The sequence below is a fragment of the Equus caballus genome, chromosome 14 (assembly GCF_041296265.1).
Source record: "Equus caballus isolate H_3958 breed thoroughbred chromosome 14, TB-T2T, whole genome shotgun sequence".
Taxonomy (NCBI): Eukaryota; Metazoa; Chordata; class Mammalia; order Perissodactyla; family Equidae; genus Equus; species Equus caballus.
In genome coordinates, this window is record NC_091697.1 from 45,990,962 (window position 1) to 46,008,997 (window position 18,036).

The window sequence follows — 18,036 nt, forward strand, 5'->3', positions numbered from 1 at the left end:
GTTTAATTTCTCAAGAGTATACATCTAGGAAATTTGATTCAAAGCCAGTTTTTCTGATTTCAAATTCCAAGCTTCTAACCACCACATTCTACTATTCTATTTCGTAAGCTCCCAGCTGACATTTTCATGCCTCTACCATCTCTTCAGCCTACCTACAACCAGAGCTGAATCTCGACCTTTCTTCAAGAATTCTTATTACAGTTAAGAAGATTTGGAGACTGACAGATGTGTATTTGAGTCATGGCTCTGCCATTTCATAGCTGTGCAATTTTTTTCAAGTTCATTAACTTCTCTGATCCTCATCTGCTGGTGTTCATGTCACTCGCCTCTCCATTGGTTTCTCTCTCTCTCAAGGATTTTGTGCCAATGCCTAAATAAATCTCTAGAGAACCAAGAAGAAGAACAGCTTTTTAAATAGTTGAGGCCTTCAGTACGTGTGGCACTTGAATTATCATTATTTTTGCACATCTCCTATCATTCTTACTCAAGTGGAGCTCTTGAGGACAGAGCTTATAGGCTATTTTGTTTCAACCACCTTAGCCAATAGCAGAAATAGAAAGCACTCAATAAATGGTAACCTTCATGTGTCATGAGCTGTGTGGGACCGTCACTTTCACTCTTTCATTTACTTGTCAAACAATCCAGTGCCATAGCACTAAATATCCCCATTCCCTTCACCCCATCTCAGAGATGAGGAATATTGAGGCCTAGAGAACAAAGTGATTTATCCAAGATCCATATCTACTAACACAAAGGTGGGGCTTAAACTCAGGTCTGTCTGACTCCATAGCCCATATTCTGAACAGAAATTCTCAAAAATACCTGTACATCAGAATCACCTGACAACTACCACGTCAAACTCTCCGGAGCTGGAGCTCCAGAGTCGCTAAAGCTCTGCAGTAGATTTTAACACAACCAGGCCAAAGCTTTGGGAAGCTCTGCTCTCAAGCACTACACTGTGTTTCCTCCTCAGTGCAGGCCTTTTAAATGAGTGAATAAGTGAATGAGTGCGTGATGGCTGTAATTCTTCCATTGATCATTCATTCCTGCGTTAAGGTTAGCTTTCAAGCAATGACCTTTATTTTAAAATGCAAATACTCCTGAGAGACTGTCTCTAAATTTCTGATATCTTTATCAGAGACTTGGTTACAGAGAAACTCAACCTTGGTGGCTCTGGGAAGTACCTATTTAAGGACAGGGTAGGACCAGGTACTAAAATTCACACCTTTGGTACCTCAAAGTGTTGCAGGACCCCGAAACTTGGGGCTCACTTAAAATTCCTTCAAGTTTGTTAATGTAGTAAAGTGTCCCCTGGATGGACCCTTAGTTGCCCAAGGCTTCTATCTCTCCTCCAGATCTTCTGCTGTGTCAGACATTACCCATGACAAGGGCTCTTTGGATGGTCCAGGAACATTCCATCTGTGTGCAGTGATACCCTCAAGCTTTCCTTTATCCTCTTGAGCCCACTCCTTAAAGGGGTGATGTCCCTCTTCATGACTGGCAGCTTCTCTAGAAACCAGACCTCAAGCAACTTAAGCAAAGGCAGCACAAGTGTCCATCAACAGATGAATGGATAAGTAAAATGCAGTTTTATCCTTACAGTGGAATATTATTCAGCAATAAAAAGAAATGAAATATCAACACATGCTATAACATGGATGAACCTTGAAAATATTACACTAAGGTGGAAGAAGCCAGTCACAGAAAAACACATATTATATGATTCCATTTAATACAAAATGTCCTGAATAGGCAAATCCTTAGAGACAAATAGATTGATGATGCCTAGGGCTGGGGGAATTGGTGAGGAATAGGGAATAACTAATAGGTATAGAGTTTCTTCATGGAGTGATGAAAAATTCTAAAATCTATTGTGGTGATAGTTGTACAACCTTGTGAATATGCTAAAAACCACTGAATTATACACTTTAAAAACGTAAATCTTATGATATGTGAATTATACCATAGTCTCAAAAAGAAAACAAGGCAGCACAAGGTGACAAAAGCATTGTAGTGAAATTATATATGAGAATTGTGAGATTCCCAGACACCCATCACCACTGGAAAAGACTCTCAAAAGTTCCGCTCGTCCAGAGGGCTGTATGGGACCGTACTTATGAACAGGTGCTCACCTTAAGATATTTATAAGTTGATTCTATCCATAACTTCCTATGATACTTTTTTCTCTCCTGAATTTCTTTCCTCTAATTTATTTACCCTTTTCTTTTTTCCATCCCTTGTGGGACTAAGTTCACAGTAATTCACAGATTAAAAATACAAGAAGTCAGGCACATAGTATTATATTTTTTGGGAAAAGATTCTAAATTAAAATGTAAAATTTGGCTGTTGCTTTGCCATTTTTGCTGCAAGCAATGCTAGAGAGCTGGTGCTCATTATTTGCAGTGGGAGAGAAGCATGTTATAATAAAAGTAGAACATGATTCCATCAGAGTCTCCATGTGTCCGAGTTCCCACCCCTTTCACATCCCCATGACCATGGCCTAGTTCAGGGCTGCATTACCTCTCGCCTGGACCATCGAAGCAGCTGATTTCCTGCCTCCAGCCTCTCCCTCCCTCCTTAGTAACTCGTCTTCCATCACACTGCCAGAGTTAGCTTTTAAGAAATGCAAATTTGAGGCAGTGCAGCCCAGAGGATAACAGCTTGGGTCCCAGTCTCAGACTGCCTGGATTTGAATCTGGGCCTCACCACCTACTAACTCAGTCAACTTAGGCAAGTTACTTAATCCTCCTGTGAATCATTTTCCCCTATTTTTACTGAGGGTTAAATGAGAGCAGTATGTTAAGTGCTTAGTCCAATGACGGGTTTATAGCAGTCAGTCACTATAAGTTTTTATTATTACCCTTATATCAAATGCTGCCATATTTACTCATTTCTACATAATGAAATCTAATCATTGGTCATGCAGGAACCTGTGACATCTAACGCCAGCCTGTCTCTTCCCAGTTTGCAGCCTTCTCTAAACACATCAGGCAAATTTGTGACTCCAAGTTTTTCTCAAGCTCTTTCCTCTGCCATTTCTGTATCTCCAATTAGAAAAGTCCGTTCTTCATTCTGGAAGACTATAAGGCTATGAAGCGACTGTGAAGCTTTTCCCAAATTCCTCTTTCCTCTGTGTTCTGACAGCACTGTTGGGGTTTGAGAAAAGTTGACCAAAATGAGTCGTATTTTTTAGGTAAAACAAAAGGACTTCTTGGAGCACTAGATAAGAGAAATGAGAGATAAAAGAAGAAAGGATGACTTCTAAGCTTACATCTGGAACAACTGGGCATGTGCTGGTGCCATTTATTAATACAAGAAAACCTGGGGAGGATAGGGTTTTGAGGGACTAGTAATAAAGACATCTGTGCTAGTTAGGTTGAGTTTGAGATGCCAATCAGGTGTCCAAGTAGATTTGGTAAGTAAGCAGTTGACTATATGAGTCTGGGGTTTGTGGAATGGTCATGGCTGTGGATATAAAACTGAGAGTCACAACGGTATAGGTGGGGCCAGTGGAGATAACTTGGGCAAGCCTGGGGGACCAGAAACATTTAGAGATCAACTAGAGGGAGAGAAACCGGTTAAACATATACGTGTCAGTTTACTCACCCAGTACTTGCTTGAAGTCAAGTACTGTCTTCTTTATCTTTGTGCCTAGTGATGTTTGCCATGCAATTTTCAGTAAATGCTTATTAAGTTCATTTCAATACTAAAAGCAAAGAATGATGGGGTCTTACAAGTCTACAAGCCATACACTTTAATGATTTAGCAACATTTGCAAAAGAAGCATGAAGGACAACTCCAGCATGTAGCTTCAGGTGGAATATGGTGGAGAGTTCCATTACTGCTATAGACAGGCTGATCCTCCCTGTCCCCTAACCTTTCCCTAGGGACACACTCCAAAGGGCATGGCCTCAATGCTCATGGGGGCAGTGGCAGAAAGCCCAGGATCCCAGCGTGGTCCTCAAGGCTGAATACCAGGGGTCTTGAGAGAGCAGCAGCTGCTGGTACATATGGTTGATCAGTTGGAGTTCCCCTTAGTTCTGGGCTGAAGCACCTCCATGTACACAATACCTAATTTTCCTAAAGATTGCATGGGAAACTTTCTCAGGTGTCTTGTCATGTTTTTCCCATGACTTTAATGGTTTAGTATTCATATTTTTCTGACCTTGTTGTTTCTATGAAGCACTTAAGAACTTGTAAATCAAGACATGTCCCTCTTTTTTCTGTCGTCTTGCCACTATTCTGATTAGGCCTTCATCACCTTCACCTTGACAAATTCAGTAGCCTTCTCTCTGGTCTCCCTGCCTCGATAGTCTCCCCACTCTGCTTTGAGGATAACCACCTGCTAAGAACTTCGGCAGCTTTCCCATTGCTTCCTGAAAGAAAAAGATTCCAATACTTTAAGGTTGGCATTCCAGGTCTCCCACAATCGATCATTTCCAGGCAACCTTTCCAGTACTAGTGCCCATGAACTGTATCCTGGCTTGTAATTCACCGGGCCCCCATTTTTTACACAAAAGAGTTACTGTGCTTTCTCTTTACTGTATTTCAGTACCTGCCATTTCTTTCACCCAGGGTGCTTCACTTGTTACTCCATCTGTTAACATCCTACTCATGCCTCAAGTTCCAGGCCAGCACCACCTTCTTCAGGGAACCATCCTTACTCACCCCATTGGAAGAAGTCCTTGTCAATACTTCCAAAACAACTGGTTTTTTTTTAATGACGCCTATCTGATAGATGTGGTGATGATGATTATGGTGGTGAAGACAGATAGAAAGATAGATAGAGATTTTGATTGTTTTCTTCTTGCCTTGAAACTCTGAATTATTTTTAATTTCAACAGACTGTACCTAGCACAGCTTATAGAAGGAATTCTAATAATATTGACTGAAGGAATGAATAAGTGAGTGACCCAATTGACCCAATAGTCCATTTGTAATTAATCCCCACATCTCACAGTTTATCCATTGTATAATTCTAGGTCTTCATATATCGAATTTTCTTAAAGTTGAGACTTTCTATGGGGTGACCATGAAGTCATCACATAGGTGATGTCCATAGGTGACAAATACTAATTGAGTACGTGGTATGTCCCAGGCCTTATGATGGATTCTGAAAAGCAAGTTGTAAATAAAAACAACACGTTCCTGCCCTGACAAAGTTTATAGATTCATGGAGGCGACCGCAATTAAATAAGCACCGTAGGGGCTGCTTCCAGGAAGAACTGATATGGAAGCTGAGACCTGAAGGGGTCATAAAAATTAGTCCTGCTCAACTGTATGTGTGACAGTGTGTGAGGTAAGGGTACAAGGGAGGATCATGAGGAGGCTGGGCAGAGGATGTAGAAGAATGAATAGAGTAGGAAAAGTCCTTGTAGGAAGAGAGAAGAATCAGAAAATTAAGAGATTCTTATGGCCAGAATATCAGTGAGTAAAATGGAGGAGATAGGCTGGGAGAATGTGCAAGTTTGGCGCAAAGAGCACTCTGAGATGTGAAAAATATGCTCATGTGCTCAGAGGGTCTTTGAAGGATTTTAAGCAGAGCACTGACATGATCAGACCAGCCCTTTGGAAACATCGCTGTAAATTCATGTGCAACATGCACAGGAGACCCTAGAGATAGGAGCCCTCAGGAGGAGGCTCTTACCAGCAGCCCAGGCTGAGGGTGACTGACTGGCACTTAGCCCAGGTCTTTGCCACAATAACTGCTGTCTCTGCCTCTTCTCAGGGCTTCCAGGGCAGCAGCTGAGGAGACCCTACCAAGGAGCACCACGCAGTAAATGCTGAAACATCGCACTCCGGGATAAGAAGCAGTAACATGGCAGCACCTGTTTGAAAGGAATTAAAAACCAACAGACTCCATTTAGAAAGGAACAATGTCCAAGAAAGGGCGAAATAAGGGCGAGAAGCCCGAGGCGCTCATTGTCGCCCTTCAAGCTGCCAACGAAGAACTCAGGACCAAGCTCACCGACATCCAGATAGAGCTGCATCAAGAGAAGTCCAAGGTGAGTGAGGGCTTCCTGTGGCTGTAGCCTTGAGAGCAGCTCGGGCCCAGCTCTACCTGCCAACCTCCCTCAGTTGCCAGAGAGGCAACTTCAGGGCTTCTTCCTGCCAGTTGCCAGAGAGGGCAACAACCCCTGTACACATGGAGATTCTCTTGTGTGTGGCAGGAGGGAATTCAGCACAGGATACACAGATGGTCAGACTCACCTGTTCATGGGACTGATCTCTGCCTCCTCAGGAAGCCTGGCTCAGGAAACCAGGTATAAAAATTGAGACAACCACCCCCACCGCTATTACCTCCCAACATTTAGTAGTGTATGACCTTGGGCAAGCCCCACCCTTACCCTCCCTAAGTTATTCTCCCTATGGCTTTTAGAGCAGTCTTTCTAATCTGTATCACATCATGTCACTCCACTGCTTGAAACCCTCCACTGGCTTCCTACCTCTCTCAAAAGATTTTCCATACGACTCAGGATATTTCCTCCAGCTCTCTCTTTGACTCTCTTCCACTTCTCTGCCCTGGATCACTCTGTTCTAGCCTCTCTGCTGGATCAAGAGAGAGATGCCGATCACATTAGGGCCTTTGCTCTTTTCTTCCCCCATCAGCTATATGCTCCTTCCTTACCTCCTCCAGGTGTCAGCTCCAGTGACGTTTATCTGACCACTGTCTCTACAGCACAACACTGCCATGCTCAGTTAGCCCCGACAGTCTGACTATACTTGATGCGTTTCACAGCAATTTATATATCTATTTATTTACTTGTTTAGTGCTTATCTCTCCCCCAGTCCAGTGTAATCTCTATGATAGCAGAGTCTTACCCTACCTCTGTATCACTAGAGCCTAAATAAATGCCCAGAACTGAAAAGCTCAATATATATTTGTTGAATGAGTAGAGGAATGAATGAAAGGTGATTCATTCCTTATACCTCAGTTTCTTCATCAATAACATACTACTGTCTCGTAAAGCTGTGATGAGGTTTAAATTAGGCAAGGATGTAAAGTACTTATGAGGATTAAATGAGAAAATTCATGTCAAATGCTCAGATTGCTGCCTGGCACATAGTAAACTCTCAAAAAAAATAATGGTGATATTCTGTCTAATATGCTCTGCACTTGAATCAGTTGCTAACTAGTCTTAGGAAAGTCTCTTAACTTCTCTGAATCTCATCTCTTAAATGGATATGCTAACACTTATCCCACCAGAGTGGTGTGAATATTAAATTGGGTGATGAATAGGAAGGCATTTTGAAATATTCAATGCACATAAGATGTATTTTTTCGATGCAAACTGGAGCCAACTATGTTAATACAAAGTAGGCTTATGTACGTAACTCTTTGTATAGTAAGAAAATGTTTTTTCGAGCTATAGATCACAAACCAAGAAAAATCCTTATTCTGTTTAACTACCTCTTCTTCCTTGTCATTACTATTAAATTTTAATTAGTTATTTTCCCCAAAAATCTATTTCTCCTAGTTTCAGCAATAATAAAGCTTGGCTCCGCCAAAGCCCCTTGCCTCCTATCTCAGCTGTGCCTTAACTTTAGATAACCAGACCCCAAGGTAAAGTTGTGAAGGATATGTCTTAGTTTCCATGAAACTAAAGGGAGCATGATGTCATAAAAAAAAAACAAAAAAGAAACAAAGAAAGAAAAACAAGAACATTTGTTGGAGAGTCAGAAGACCAAAGCACTGTCTTTATCTCTCCTTGGGGACAAATTTAAGTGTCTCAGTGTCTGGATCTGTAATTCAGATGACTGAATCTGTTTCCCCACGTCCATGTCTCTCCAGCGTCATTGTGCATTAGAATAACCTGGGGGAACTTATTAAAAATTAAGATCCCTGGGCCCGCAATCCCGGGATTCTGATAAAGTAAGTGAGGTGAAGACCAGGACTTGCAATTCCAGCAAGCAGTCCAGCAGTCTCCGTGGAGATGGTTCTCTGCCTTCCTGTTGACAAAGACTCCACTCTGAGATTCCTTCCAGGTCTGACAATCTGTGAACATTTCATTGGTTTTAATGTTCCCTGGGGCAAAGTAATGTTCCCAGGGAGGCAGTCTCCTTTAATTGTAGTAAGCACAGGATGACGAACTACATTCATAGGAAGGAGCTTGTCGTCCGGAGACTGGTAACCATAAACTGCTGCTGATTTACAGACAGCACGCTCACGAGATTTCAAAGAGGCGGGGGCCCCACAGCCCCACCACTGCCGATTTTCCACACATTCAAGCCTTTTAAAAAACGGGTAACTGTCAAGTGGATGAGGCTGCCTGTTTATCCAGGGCCTGGCGCTGGTGTCGAAGCCAGCAGGTCAAGCATAACCTCCCCTTCCTCTGCCGACAGATGGGAAGCCTCTTGAATAAAAGCACTACCTTTACCCTTCCCTCTGCCGGCTGCCCAGTCTCCCTGTCTGTGGCAGTTAATTACAGCCCCAGCACAGGGGCCAAAGCAAGACCCACCCCCGTCAGCAACCTTCCCCAAAGAGCAAAGGGAATTTTAAGGGCAAACAAGTCATAAAGCAGTTCTATTAAAATAAATATGCTTGTGCTTCCAAAGGCCCAGCCTTTAAGAGAGAGAATATGAACAATGCCAAGATGTGAATTCACACTCTCAGTTTGGCTCGGAAGCTATGATGATAAAATGACAATTTAGCTACTAGGATATAGACTAAGCTAAAGAGTGGAAAATTCTGGGGTGCCGGGGCATTACTCACTTTTCCAGAAAGGAAAGTCATCCGTTAACTTTTACAGAACACATTGTGTGTAGAGCAGAGCCATAAATGCTTTGGGCTGATAATATAAACAGCTATGCTTTCTTGAAGTTTTACTCTCTGTCACACACTGTAATAAGCGCATTTCCTCCTGACCTCATCTCAGCTTGTTCACTTAGCACTTGAGTGACCCTGAGCAGATTATGAAACCCCTCATCTGTCAAATGGGATAATAGTAGTGTCCGCTTTGTAAGGGGGTATGTACATGTGTTAGTTTTTGAGCAGTTAGTTTGTGTTTCGGGACGTTAAGTGTTTTAATTCAGTTATCTCATTTACTCCATACCCTACACCCTGCTTCTGGCAACCACCAATGTATTCTCAGTATCTGTGAGTTCAGTATTTTTAGATTCCACATATAAGCGAGATCATACAGTATTTGTCTTTCTCTGTCTGACTTATTTCACTTGGCATAATGCCCTCAAGTTCCATCTATGTTGTCACAAATGATAGGATCTCCTTCTTTTTTATGGCTGAATAATATTTCATTGTGTGTGTGTGTATATATAGGTACATGTATATACATAGATACATATATATACATACCATATTTTCTTTACCCATTAATCCATTGATGGACACTTAGGTTATTTCCATGTCTTGCCATGCTTATGCTCTTAAAAATTGTAAAGATCTGGAAACAACTAGAAACCTTAGGCAGAGGAAGGGAGAATCACAAAACTTTTCTTTCTACTATTATGCAAATTTCAAATTGAGGAAGAATTGGGAGATGGGGTGGGAACTTACCCATATCCTGCTCCCATAGATGTCTTCATTTTCACCACAGGGAAATGAAAGAAAAATATTAGACACAGTCAACTTCCAGGGAATAGAAATTGTCTAAAAGACTTGCCAAGCATTGATAGGAATGAACATACCGATAAGGGGGTTATTTTGACTGAACCCCAGACATAAGGGCCAAGAGGATGGAACTCTGAAGGCCCTGTGGTGGAAGGGAAAGAGCACTAAGTGGGTCTTTTATGCCATATGACTTTGTCATTTCTGGGCCTGCACTTTCGCATGTAGAAAATGAGCAGGTTGTGGACGAGGTAGAAGAGCTAAGGTCCTTCCAAAACTAGGGATTAGTCAGGAAAGACACTGTGTGCTCTAGCTCCTCCTGCATTCAGATGCTTCTCAGGATCCTTCGGGTGTCAGACCTCCCCTGACATCTAGTCTAGGTAACACTGTTCTCCTCCTTCCATTTACTCTAGTATGTCACCCTATTATCTTTTTATCATAGGACTCTGTACTGATTGAAGTTATCTTATTTGTTTATTTGCTTGTTTATTGCCTGCTGCCCCTACCCCAATAACCTGTAAGCTTCCTACGGGTAAGAGACCATGTCTGCTTAAGGTAAACCCTCAGTGAGGTATCCCCAGTGCTGAGAATGTGGCCTGGCATGGAGGAGGTGCTCAGTACTACTTGTTGAATGAATTTTCATGATCTCTTTTTAAAGCTTTCCCAACAACCCCATGGCATAAGGACCATTATAGTATTTATTTAAGTGGGAAACTCCAGGCTCTGGTAGAGAAAAGAATTTCACCCAGGTCTGTCTGTTTCTTCGACCAGCAGTCTGAGCCATCAGGCTGCAGTGTTTTCCTCTGTCTATCTCTTTTCTGGTCACCGTGAGGCGGTGATCCGCTGCACAGGGTGTGTGAGCACACCAGGGATGGCTGGGGGATGTGACATCCACCCACCTGATTCCCCAGGGCTTCGAACTCTCCCTCACAGGCAACCTACAGCCACAGTGAGCCCTGCGGGCACAGTGACAGAGGGGACAAAGGCACAGGAGCAGAGAACAGGGGCTCCAAGGGTAGAGGCAGCAGGGCAGGGTTGCAGGGTCTGAGAGGAGTCAGCACCAGACAGGATTTTCCACCACTGGAACAGCCCTCAGGCTGCAAAGCACTTTTACAGTCCTCACAGCGAGCCTGGGACAAAGGCAGGGCATGGATTCTTATTCTGATTTCACTGAGAAGGAAAATGAGTTCCAACTGGTTAACTCATTTGCTCCCAGCGACACAGTGAGTGGAGGAGCCAAAATTCTCTAAGGTGGTTGTCACGAGTATCTTACTCCGCTGCATTCCGTTGCCTCCAGGGCACTCTCCGAAAATCAGCCGACCTTCTCTATGCTCAAGTGCCTGCTCCACCGCCACCAGGTTCAGGGCCCGAATTTGGCACGTGATAGTTCTCGCTTTCTGCACCTTTAGTTTTGTTTTCAGGATGCGTTAAGTGGCTAAAAGCAAGAAATAAAAAAATAGAAGCCTTTGTGTTTCCTCGGGTTGTATAAAATTTCCCTTGTAAGCGACCTTCTTGTAGTGGCAGCTTTTTTCTCCTTCACATCTCCCGTTTCAGAGTGACTTCACACCATGAAAATCCCTGCCACTTACTGGGAGTTTAGATCTCCTGGAATATCCCAAGCAGTAATCCGAACCAAAGCTTATGTCAGCTTGTCTGGTCTTGATAACCTCTCAACCCTGCTTACCTTTGACAGGCTCTCCAATTTTTAATCCTAGATTTCTGAGATCACATTACAGCTCAAACATCACCAGCTTCATCTTGGCAGAATTCGCACTGGCATTTTTCAGGAGGCAGACTGGAATTAGGACAGAAGAGGAAACTACAGTGTGAAGCCTGTGTGGGATAGTCCTTCCTTTGGTCATAGTGTAAGCTTTCCCCAGTAGGATTAAATTTTCCTAGTGACTCTTTTTTTTTTGCTTCTATAAAACCTGGAGCATAGAAGGTATTTGGGAGCTGTATCTTTCAAAGCCCTGTTCAGTGCTCACCCCCTTGCCCTGTCCCACCCCACACTCCACTCCTGCTGCGTACACATGATCCACGTGTCTTCCATGTTAAGATGAGATGCCACCAATGCCAGTGAACTCAAGACATCCAGAGGAAACCCAATTTTATCTTTGAACATCTCTTTCTGTTAGGAAAATAGTGCCTGTGGTCTTGATAATGTAATAATAGCAATGTTAGTCTTATCATGATAATATGGGTAATTAGATTTAGGTTGTTGATGGTGTTAACATAGCATTGCATGATATAATATTCACATATACAATATTCATCAAAATTAATATTGTAATATCTACCATGGATTAATAATTATTAATCTCCCATGTGTTCCAGCCTTTTCTGAGAATTTTTGATACATTTTCTAAGTCAGTCCTCTCAACAACCGTATGAGGATATCACCAATTCTAGTGGATACATGAGAAGACTGAGGCTGGAGAAATGAAGCCGCTTGCCCAAGGTTTCAGAGCCAACAAGGAGATCTGGACCTGACCCAGACCTGGCTCCTGGCCCACCCTGGGCTCTAGTCAGCTTTCTTTACATTGTGCTTATGTAGAAACCATTCCTCCCTTTTCTCATCTGAAATTCAGATGAAACAAGTGCTGCCTACATCGTGTTGCTGCCGAGGAGGTTAAGTGTACTGATGTGTGTGATGCCTTTAGAAAGATACTGACTCATAGTAAGCCCTTGATAAATGCTGACTATTATGTTATCCAGCTGAAATGTTGCTCCATAAAATGTTTCCACTAATCAAAATTGATGCTTTCTTCTACTAAATAATTTTTTTCCATTTCAAAGTATTATCATCATATTTTTCATTGTTAGGAATAGTTCTTCATCTTTTTGTATAATCATTCTCATGATTTACATTAAGATTTTAAATTCTATTTCCTTAGTGGTGTGATCTGAGCTGCAAGTAATTTTCAGAAAATGGTTTTAGTACAGAATTTTCCTTGGTTGTTTTTTCGTCCCAAATGTAAGTCACATCCTTCATATCACCTTCATAGTGAAACACTTCTCCCAAGCTTTAAAAAAAAGTCATACCTAGACATCCTCCCCCAAAATGCCAGTTTCCATGACAACCAAAATAAGTGAGTATAAAAAATGCCAAATGTAATTCATACCTTTAAATTTTCTTTGAGTTCTATGAATTCATTTAAGTGATGGACAAGAAGGCCAGGGTTTGTTTGTATTTGTTTTTGTCTGCGGGCTGGAATATATTTTCCATGCACCTGTATTTTCACTTTTTTTTCGTTTTTTCATTCCTCTCCTCTGTAGTCTGCACACAAAAGATTAGTGTTCATAAGCTGAGAGAAATGACAGAATCGCGGAGTGATTGGCGCGCCTGGAGTCGGGGAGAGCTGAGGGGTAGAGTGAGTAGAGTGGGGGTAGAGTGAGGAGTAGAAACGCGAGCTGGAAGTCCAACCAAATCCAAGAGCCTGAAAGGGGAAGCCGAGGTGTTGGGATTTTATTCCTCAGCATAAAGCAGCCCTGGGTAATTTCTGAGCAGCCACATGAATGGCATCAGAACTGGGTTTTACTACGAGAATGTCACCCGCAGTGTGTCGGGGGAAACTAGGGTCATTGAATGAACCTCCAAGAACTCTAGAGCAACGCTGTCCACGAGAAGGATAATACAAGTCATGCATGGAAACCGTAGATGGGATTTGGAAATCTTTTGTAACCACAATTTTAAAACGTAAAAAGAAACAGAATTCATTTTAATCATATACTTTACTTAATTTGTCCAAAATATTATAATTTCAACATGTGGTCAATATAAAAATTATTAAGAGGATATTTTACATTCTTTACCTCTCACTAAGTCTTTGAAATCCAGTGTGTATTTTACACTTAGAACGAGTCTCAATTCGGGTGATATTCCCAGTGCTTGGTGTATTCCGAGGCCACCGTATTGGACAGCACAGCTCTGGAGCATATGAGATAAGAGGCATCCGGGGAGAGACCTTGGCCTGAGCAGGGTCAGAGGACGGTCATTTGAGAATGCCTGGCTGTTTCCTTGACCAGGCCTCCTTGTGCCCTGAGTTCTTTTAGAATGACCAACATAGGAATAGTTGCTGTGCCTGTAAAATAAAATATTCATAAAATGCCGTGTGGACTTAAAAAATCCTGTTTTAGCTAAAGGTAGGTAAACTGATAAGGTAAGTAAAATCTCAGACATTTTACAGTATAATTACAATGGTTTCAATAAGGAGTTTGAAGCTTAAGATTGTTCAGCTGGAAAAGCTGTTAATGATTATTTTATGAAACCTTCCAATTTTACAAATGTCAGAGACTCAATATCACTCAACTAGATATTACTCCTGGGGCTGCCCAATTCTTTCTTTTTTCCGGGTTACTCTGTGTGTGTGTGTGTGTGTGTGTGTGTATGCAGGCACACACGCACATGACAGAGAGCGAGAAACAAAGACAGGCGGCAGAGATGATGTGGGGGAGGACAATAGAACAGGATCTAAGAGGCTTTTTTAAGCCTCAAATGCCAGGACTCCGCCCTGATCTGAATGGGAGACAGACTCAACCAGACGGAGGTAGCGCTGTTGCTAATCTATGAGGAGACCTATATTATCATTGGAAATGTAACAAAACACAGAAGATTTTTTTATAACCAAAATACCTGAAAGTACATAGGCTTGAAGGAATACTTTCTTGAACTACTTGGAGTGTTGGCTTGGAGAGGAGCAAGAGAGGGAGAGGAGTGGGAGTAAAGAAGGAGGCAAAGAGACATCTACGGGGCATGCAGAAATAATAGCCACGAAACTCCTTTAACAGAGAGAGGGCCCAATGAACTGCTGGGTTTTTGGGTGGTGTGTGTGTATGTGTAAAATTTGAGGATGGAACCAAGTTGCCATAGTGAGAAGGGTGAGGCTGAGGAGATATTGACTGTCTTCATTCTTCACTTTCCCCTTAGCAGCAGCATCTTCTCTTCAAAAAAAAAGAAGGAAAAAAATAGAAAATATTTTATATTACTTTAGGCACTAACTTATTAGTCTGATCCTAATATTGAACTACGAACTATCCCGAGACACTCACATTTACCCGTTTTGACCCAGCTGGGGATAGGTAGTCTAAAAAGCTCTCCGGGGAATCTGTTCTGAACGCCTCCCCACCAAAAGCTTATAGCACTGCTTCCTGATTTTAACGTGTATACCAATCACCTGGGGACTTATTAAAATTCACATTTTGATTCATAGACCTGGGATGGAGCCCCGGATTCTGCATTTCTGACAAGTTTCTGGGTGACCCCTGTGCTGCTTGTCTACAGACTACACATCAAATAGTAAGACCCCGGATATTTGTCTGAACAAAATAATATAAGCATCCTTAGGTATTTCTTCCTTTTACACACTGTATTCCCAGCTTTAAAGCCTGTGGTTCCCTTCCCTCAGAACACACGGTGGCCTGGAATTTGAAAAGAGATGAGGATTTAAGAGATCATAGCAGCCTGCGTTGCAGATCCTGCCTGGGAGCGCACCTTTCCTTTGAGGCTTCTCTTTTCATCTTTTCGCCTCTCTCCCTTTAGGTATCCAAGCTTGAAAGAGAGAAGACTCAAGAAGCAAAGAGGATTCGTGAGCTGGAGCAGCGCAAGCACACAGTTCTGGTGACAGAACTCAGAGCCAAGCTCCACGAGGAGAAGATGAAGGAGCTGCAGGCCGTGAGGGAGAATCTCATCAAGCAGCACGAGCAAGAAATGTCAAGGACAGTGAAGGTGCGGGATGGAGAGATCCAGAGGCTCAAGTCAGCTCTGTGCGCTCTCCGGGACGGCAGCAGTGATAAAGTAAGGACAGCGCTCACCATTGAGGCCCGGGAGGAGGCCCGAAAACTGTTTGATGCAGAGCGCCTTAAGCTCTTACAGGAAATTACGGACCTGAAAACTGCCAAGAAGCAGGTGGACGAGGCTCTAAGCAATATGATCCAAGCGGATAAAATCAAGGCTGGGGACCTTCGGAGTGAGCATCAGTCCCATCAGGAAGCCATCTCGAAGATCAAGTGGGAGTCAGAGCGGGATATTCGGAGGCTGGTTAGTAACCCAGTGCAGTGAACCAGTGCAGAACCATTCTCTTCCCAGGTTTCAGAGCGCCATGGGGTTTGCTTTTTAAGGTGTTTCTCATGAGTGGATTATAAATAGTGCCCACCTTTGGGTCTAGTGCTCTATCCAAAACACCGGTTAGGTCGATAGGTAGGTAGGTAGATAGATAAATAGGTATGCCCAAACCAAAGCTGGAACTGCAAAATGTAAAAGATTTTGGAATCACATGTCTCATAAAAACTAGATTCTTCCAGCCCCATACATATGGGAAGTATCTATTCAATGATTCCTGTTTTCTTGAATGTCTATAAAAATATTCTGAAGTATGCACTCTTCCAAAATCAGCATGTTTTCATGGACTTTCCATTTGTAAAATGTTGTTGGGTTTTTACAGGGGTAAGGAAAATTTCTAGGGCTTTCATGATGTCTGAAAAGGGCAGCCACTGGGAACATTCTGAGTGACTCACCAGTCTTCTTTCCAGGAACCATGTCTGAAAGCAATAGAGATATAAAATCCTAGTCATTTTTTAAATAGGTCTTTTTTTCCCCAAAATAAACAGGGTCATTATAATTTTGAAATTGGATGTCCTTCCTAAGTGTCTTGTTTGCAGTCACCAATTTTCAGGATTTACCTCAACCCCTACAAAGTGGGATCTTTCTTTTTAATATGTATGACCAAAAGCCACATCGGTCTCTCACTATGCTTAAAAACAAAACAGAGATGATTATGATGTGAAAGCTATAATGTCCTAGGATGACCTTGTCCATTTATTTTAGAAGAAACTGCATATATACTCATAATCTTTAGCATTAGTTATATTTTAGTTATATCTTATCAAATGAACCATTGCCTGTTAGAATGTACTTTATGCTTCTCTAAAAATAATATTTTCTTAGGAGAAATTACACTTTCCCTTGTTTCTGTTGATTCTAAGCAATTATTTTCTAAGAATTTTAATTATGTTCCTTGGATAATATCTCCAGGATTTCAGTTTTAAGTAAAAAGCAGCTACCATTAAACATTTTGAAAAGCTAAACGTGTACTTTTCTTCACACTGCAATACAGTGTAACTGTAAAATGTTGCCCTTGCCACAATTCCCTCATTCTTTATCTGCAATTTCTTCTGTTGCACTGGTTGACAATAAAGACCAAACACAGTGCAGAAGTACTAGTCGCTGCTCTGTCTTTGGTTTTCAAAACTACATGCTTGATAAGAAAGAATCAGGACTGTGAACTCTGGAGTCAGCAGGTAGGTAAATGAAAAGGGAGCTTTACATTAAATATTTTTGTTTGTTGATGGTTTTCCATGTAAAATCTACGATTGTATCCACTTGTTGATCTGTAATTTTTTCCATGACTTCCTTTCACTGACACGTTGCTGAAGTAGACATGAAATCCCTCCTAATAACGATATAAAATCTAAGCTACTGGAAGAGTTGTTCAAAAATTGGGTATAGAGCCAGCCCTGAGGGCCTACTGGTTAAAGTTTGGTACACTCTGCTTCTGCGGCCTGGGTTCACTTCCTAGGTGTAGAACCACACCACTCGTCTATCAGTAGCCATGGGGTGGTGGCAGCTCATGTAGAAGAGCTAGAAGAATTTACAACTATACACAACTATCACCAGGGTTTGGGTGGCGGGAGGTGAAGAAAAAGGAGGAAGATTGGCAACAGATGTTAGCTTAGGGTGAATCTTCCCCTACAAAAAGAAAAAAAATGGGTGCAAACAGATTAACATGGGAGACTTTTTCAATAATATGGATGCACTTGTCTTCATTTTTTCCTTCTTCTTATCTTGGTACTACCCCCACATCCAGCTCCATTTATGAAAACAGAAAGGAGAGAAATGGGAGCCATTCTGTCTAGAAAATTTCCCCAGAGAATTCTGATATGTACCACCTTCCCACCTAAGAACTAGAACTTTGGAAGATTTCGGTATTCTAAAACCAGCTTCCACGCTTATAACCACTATGCAATAGAGACTTCTCAGTACTAATTACTGGATATTCTACAGAAGAATGCTTTAGGAATTGCTGGAAATATATGAATAATCTTGGAGTCGGTATAGCATAGTGCCTGATAGAATGGGCTCTAGAGTCAGAAGACTGAATTTAAAATCAGGCTTCACCACTTATTAGCCATATGACTAAGATCAAGTTTTTAACCATTCAGGTCCTGTCATCATCTGTAAAATAGTGATAACAGAACCTACATAACAGGATTGTTATAAAATGAGATAACGTATGTAAAGCTCTGAGTATAGTGCCTTGAATGTAGTAAAAGATCAAAAAATTTCAGTTGTGATAATGGTGATAATGAGGATGATTGTATGGGGAGTAATGGAATGATTCCCCAGCAAGTTCAAGCAGGAAGGGTACATCAGAATCCACTAGGAACATGTAGATCTGGAGCTGCGATAAACTGTA

At 41.9% G+C, this 18,036-nt stretch overlaps 1 protein-coding gene across 2 annotated transcripts in view; it reads left to right on the forward strand.

Annotated features, from left to right (window-relative positions):
* JAKMIP2 (janus kinase and microtubule interacting protein 2) overlaps nt 1-18,036 on the forward strand; it is a 146,406-nt gene that overhangs the window by 84,159 nt on the left and 44,211 nt on the right. For both annotated transcript variants that reach the window (XM_005599322.4, XM_014730591.3), the window contains exons 2-3: nt 5,729-6,005; nt 15,105-15,602. In XM_005599322.4, coding sequence (XP_005599379.1) covers nt 5,877-6,005; nt 15,105-15,602 — 627 coding nt within the window. In that variant the 5' untranslated portion in view covers nt 5,729-5,876. The remainder of the gene's footprint in view (nt 1-5,728; nt 6,006-15,104; nt 15,603-18,036) is intronic.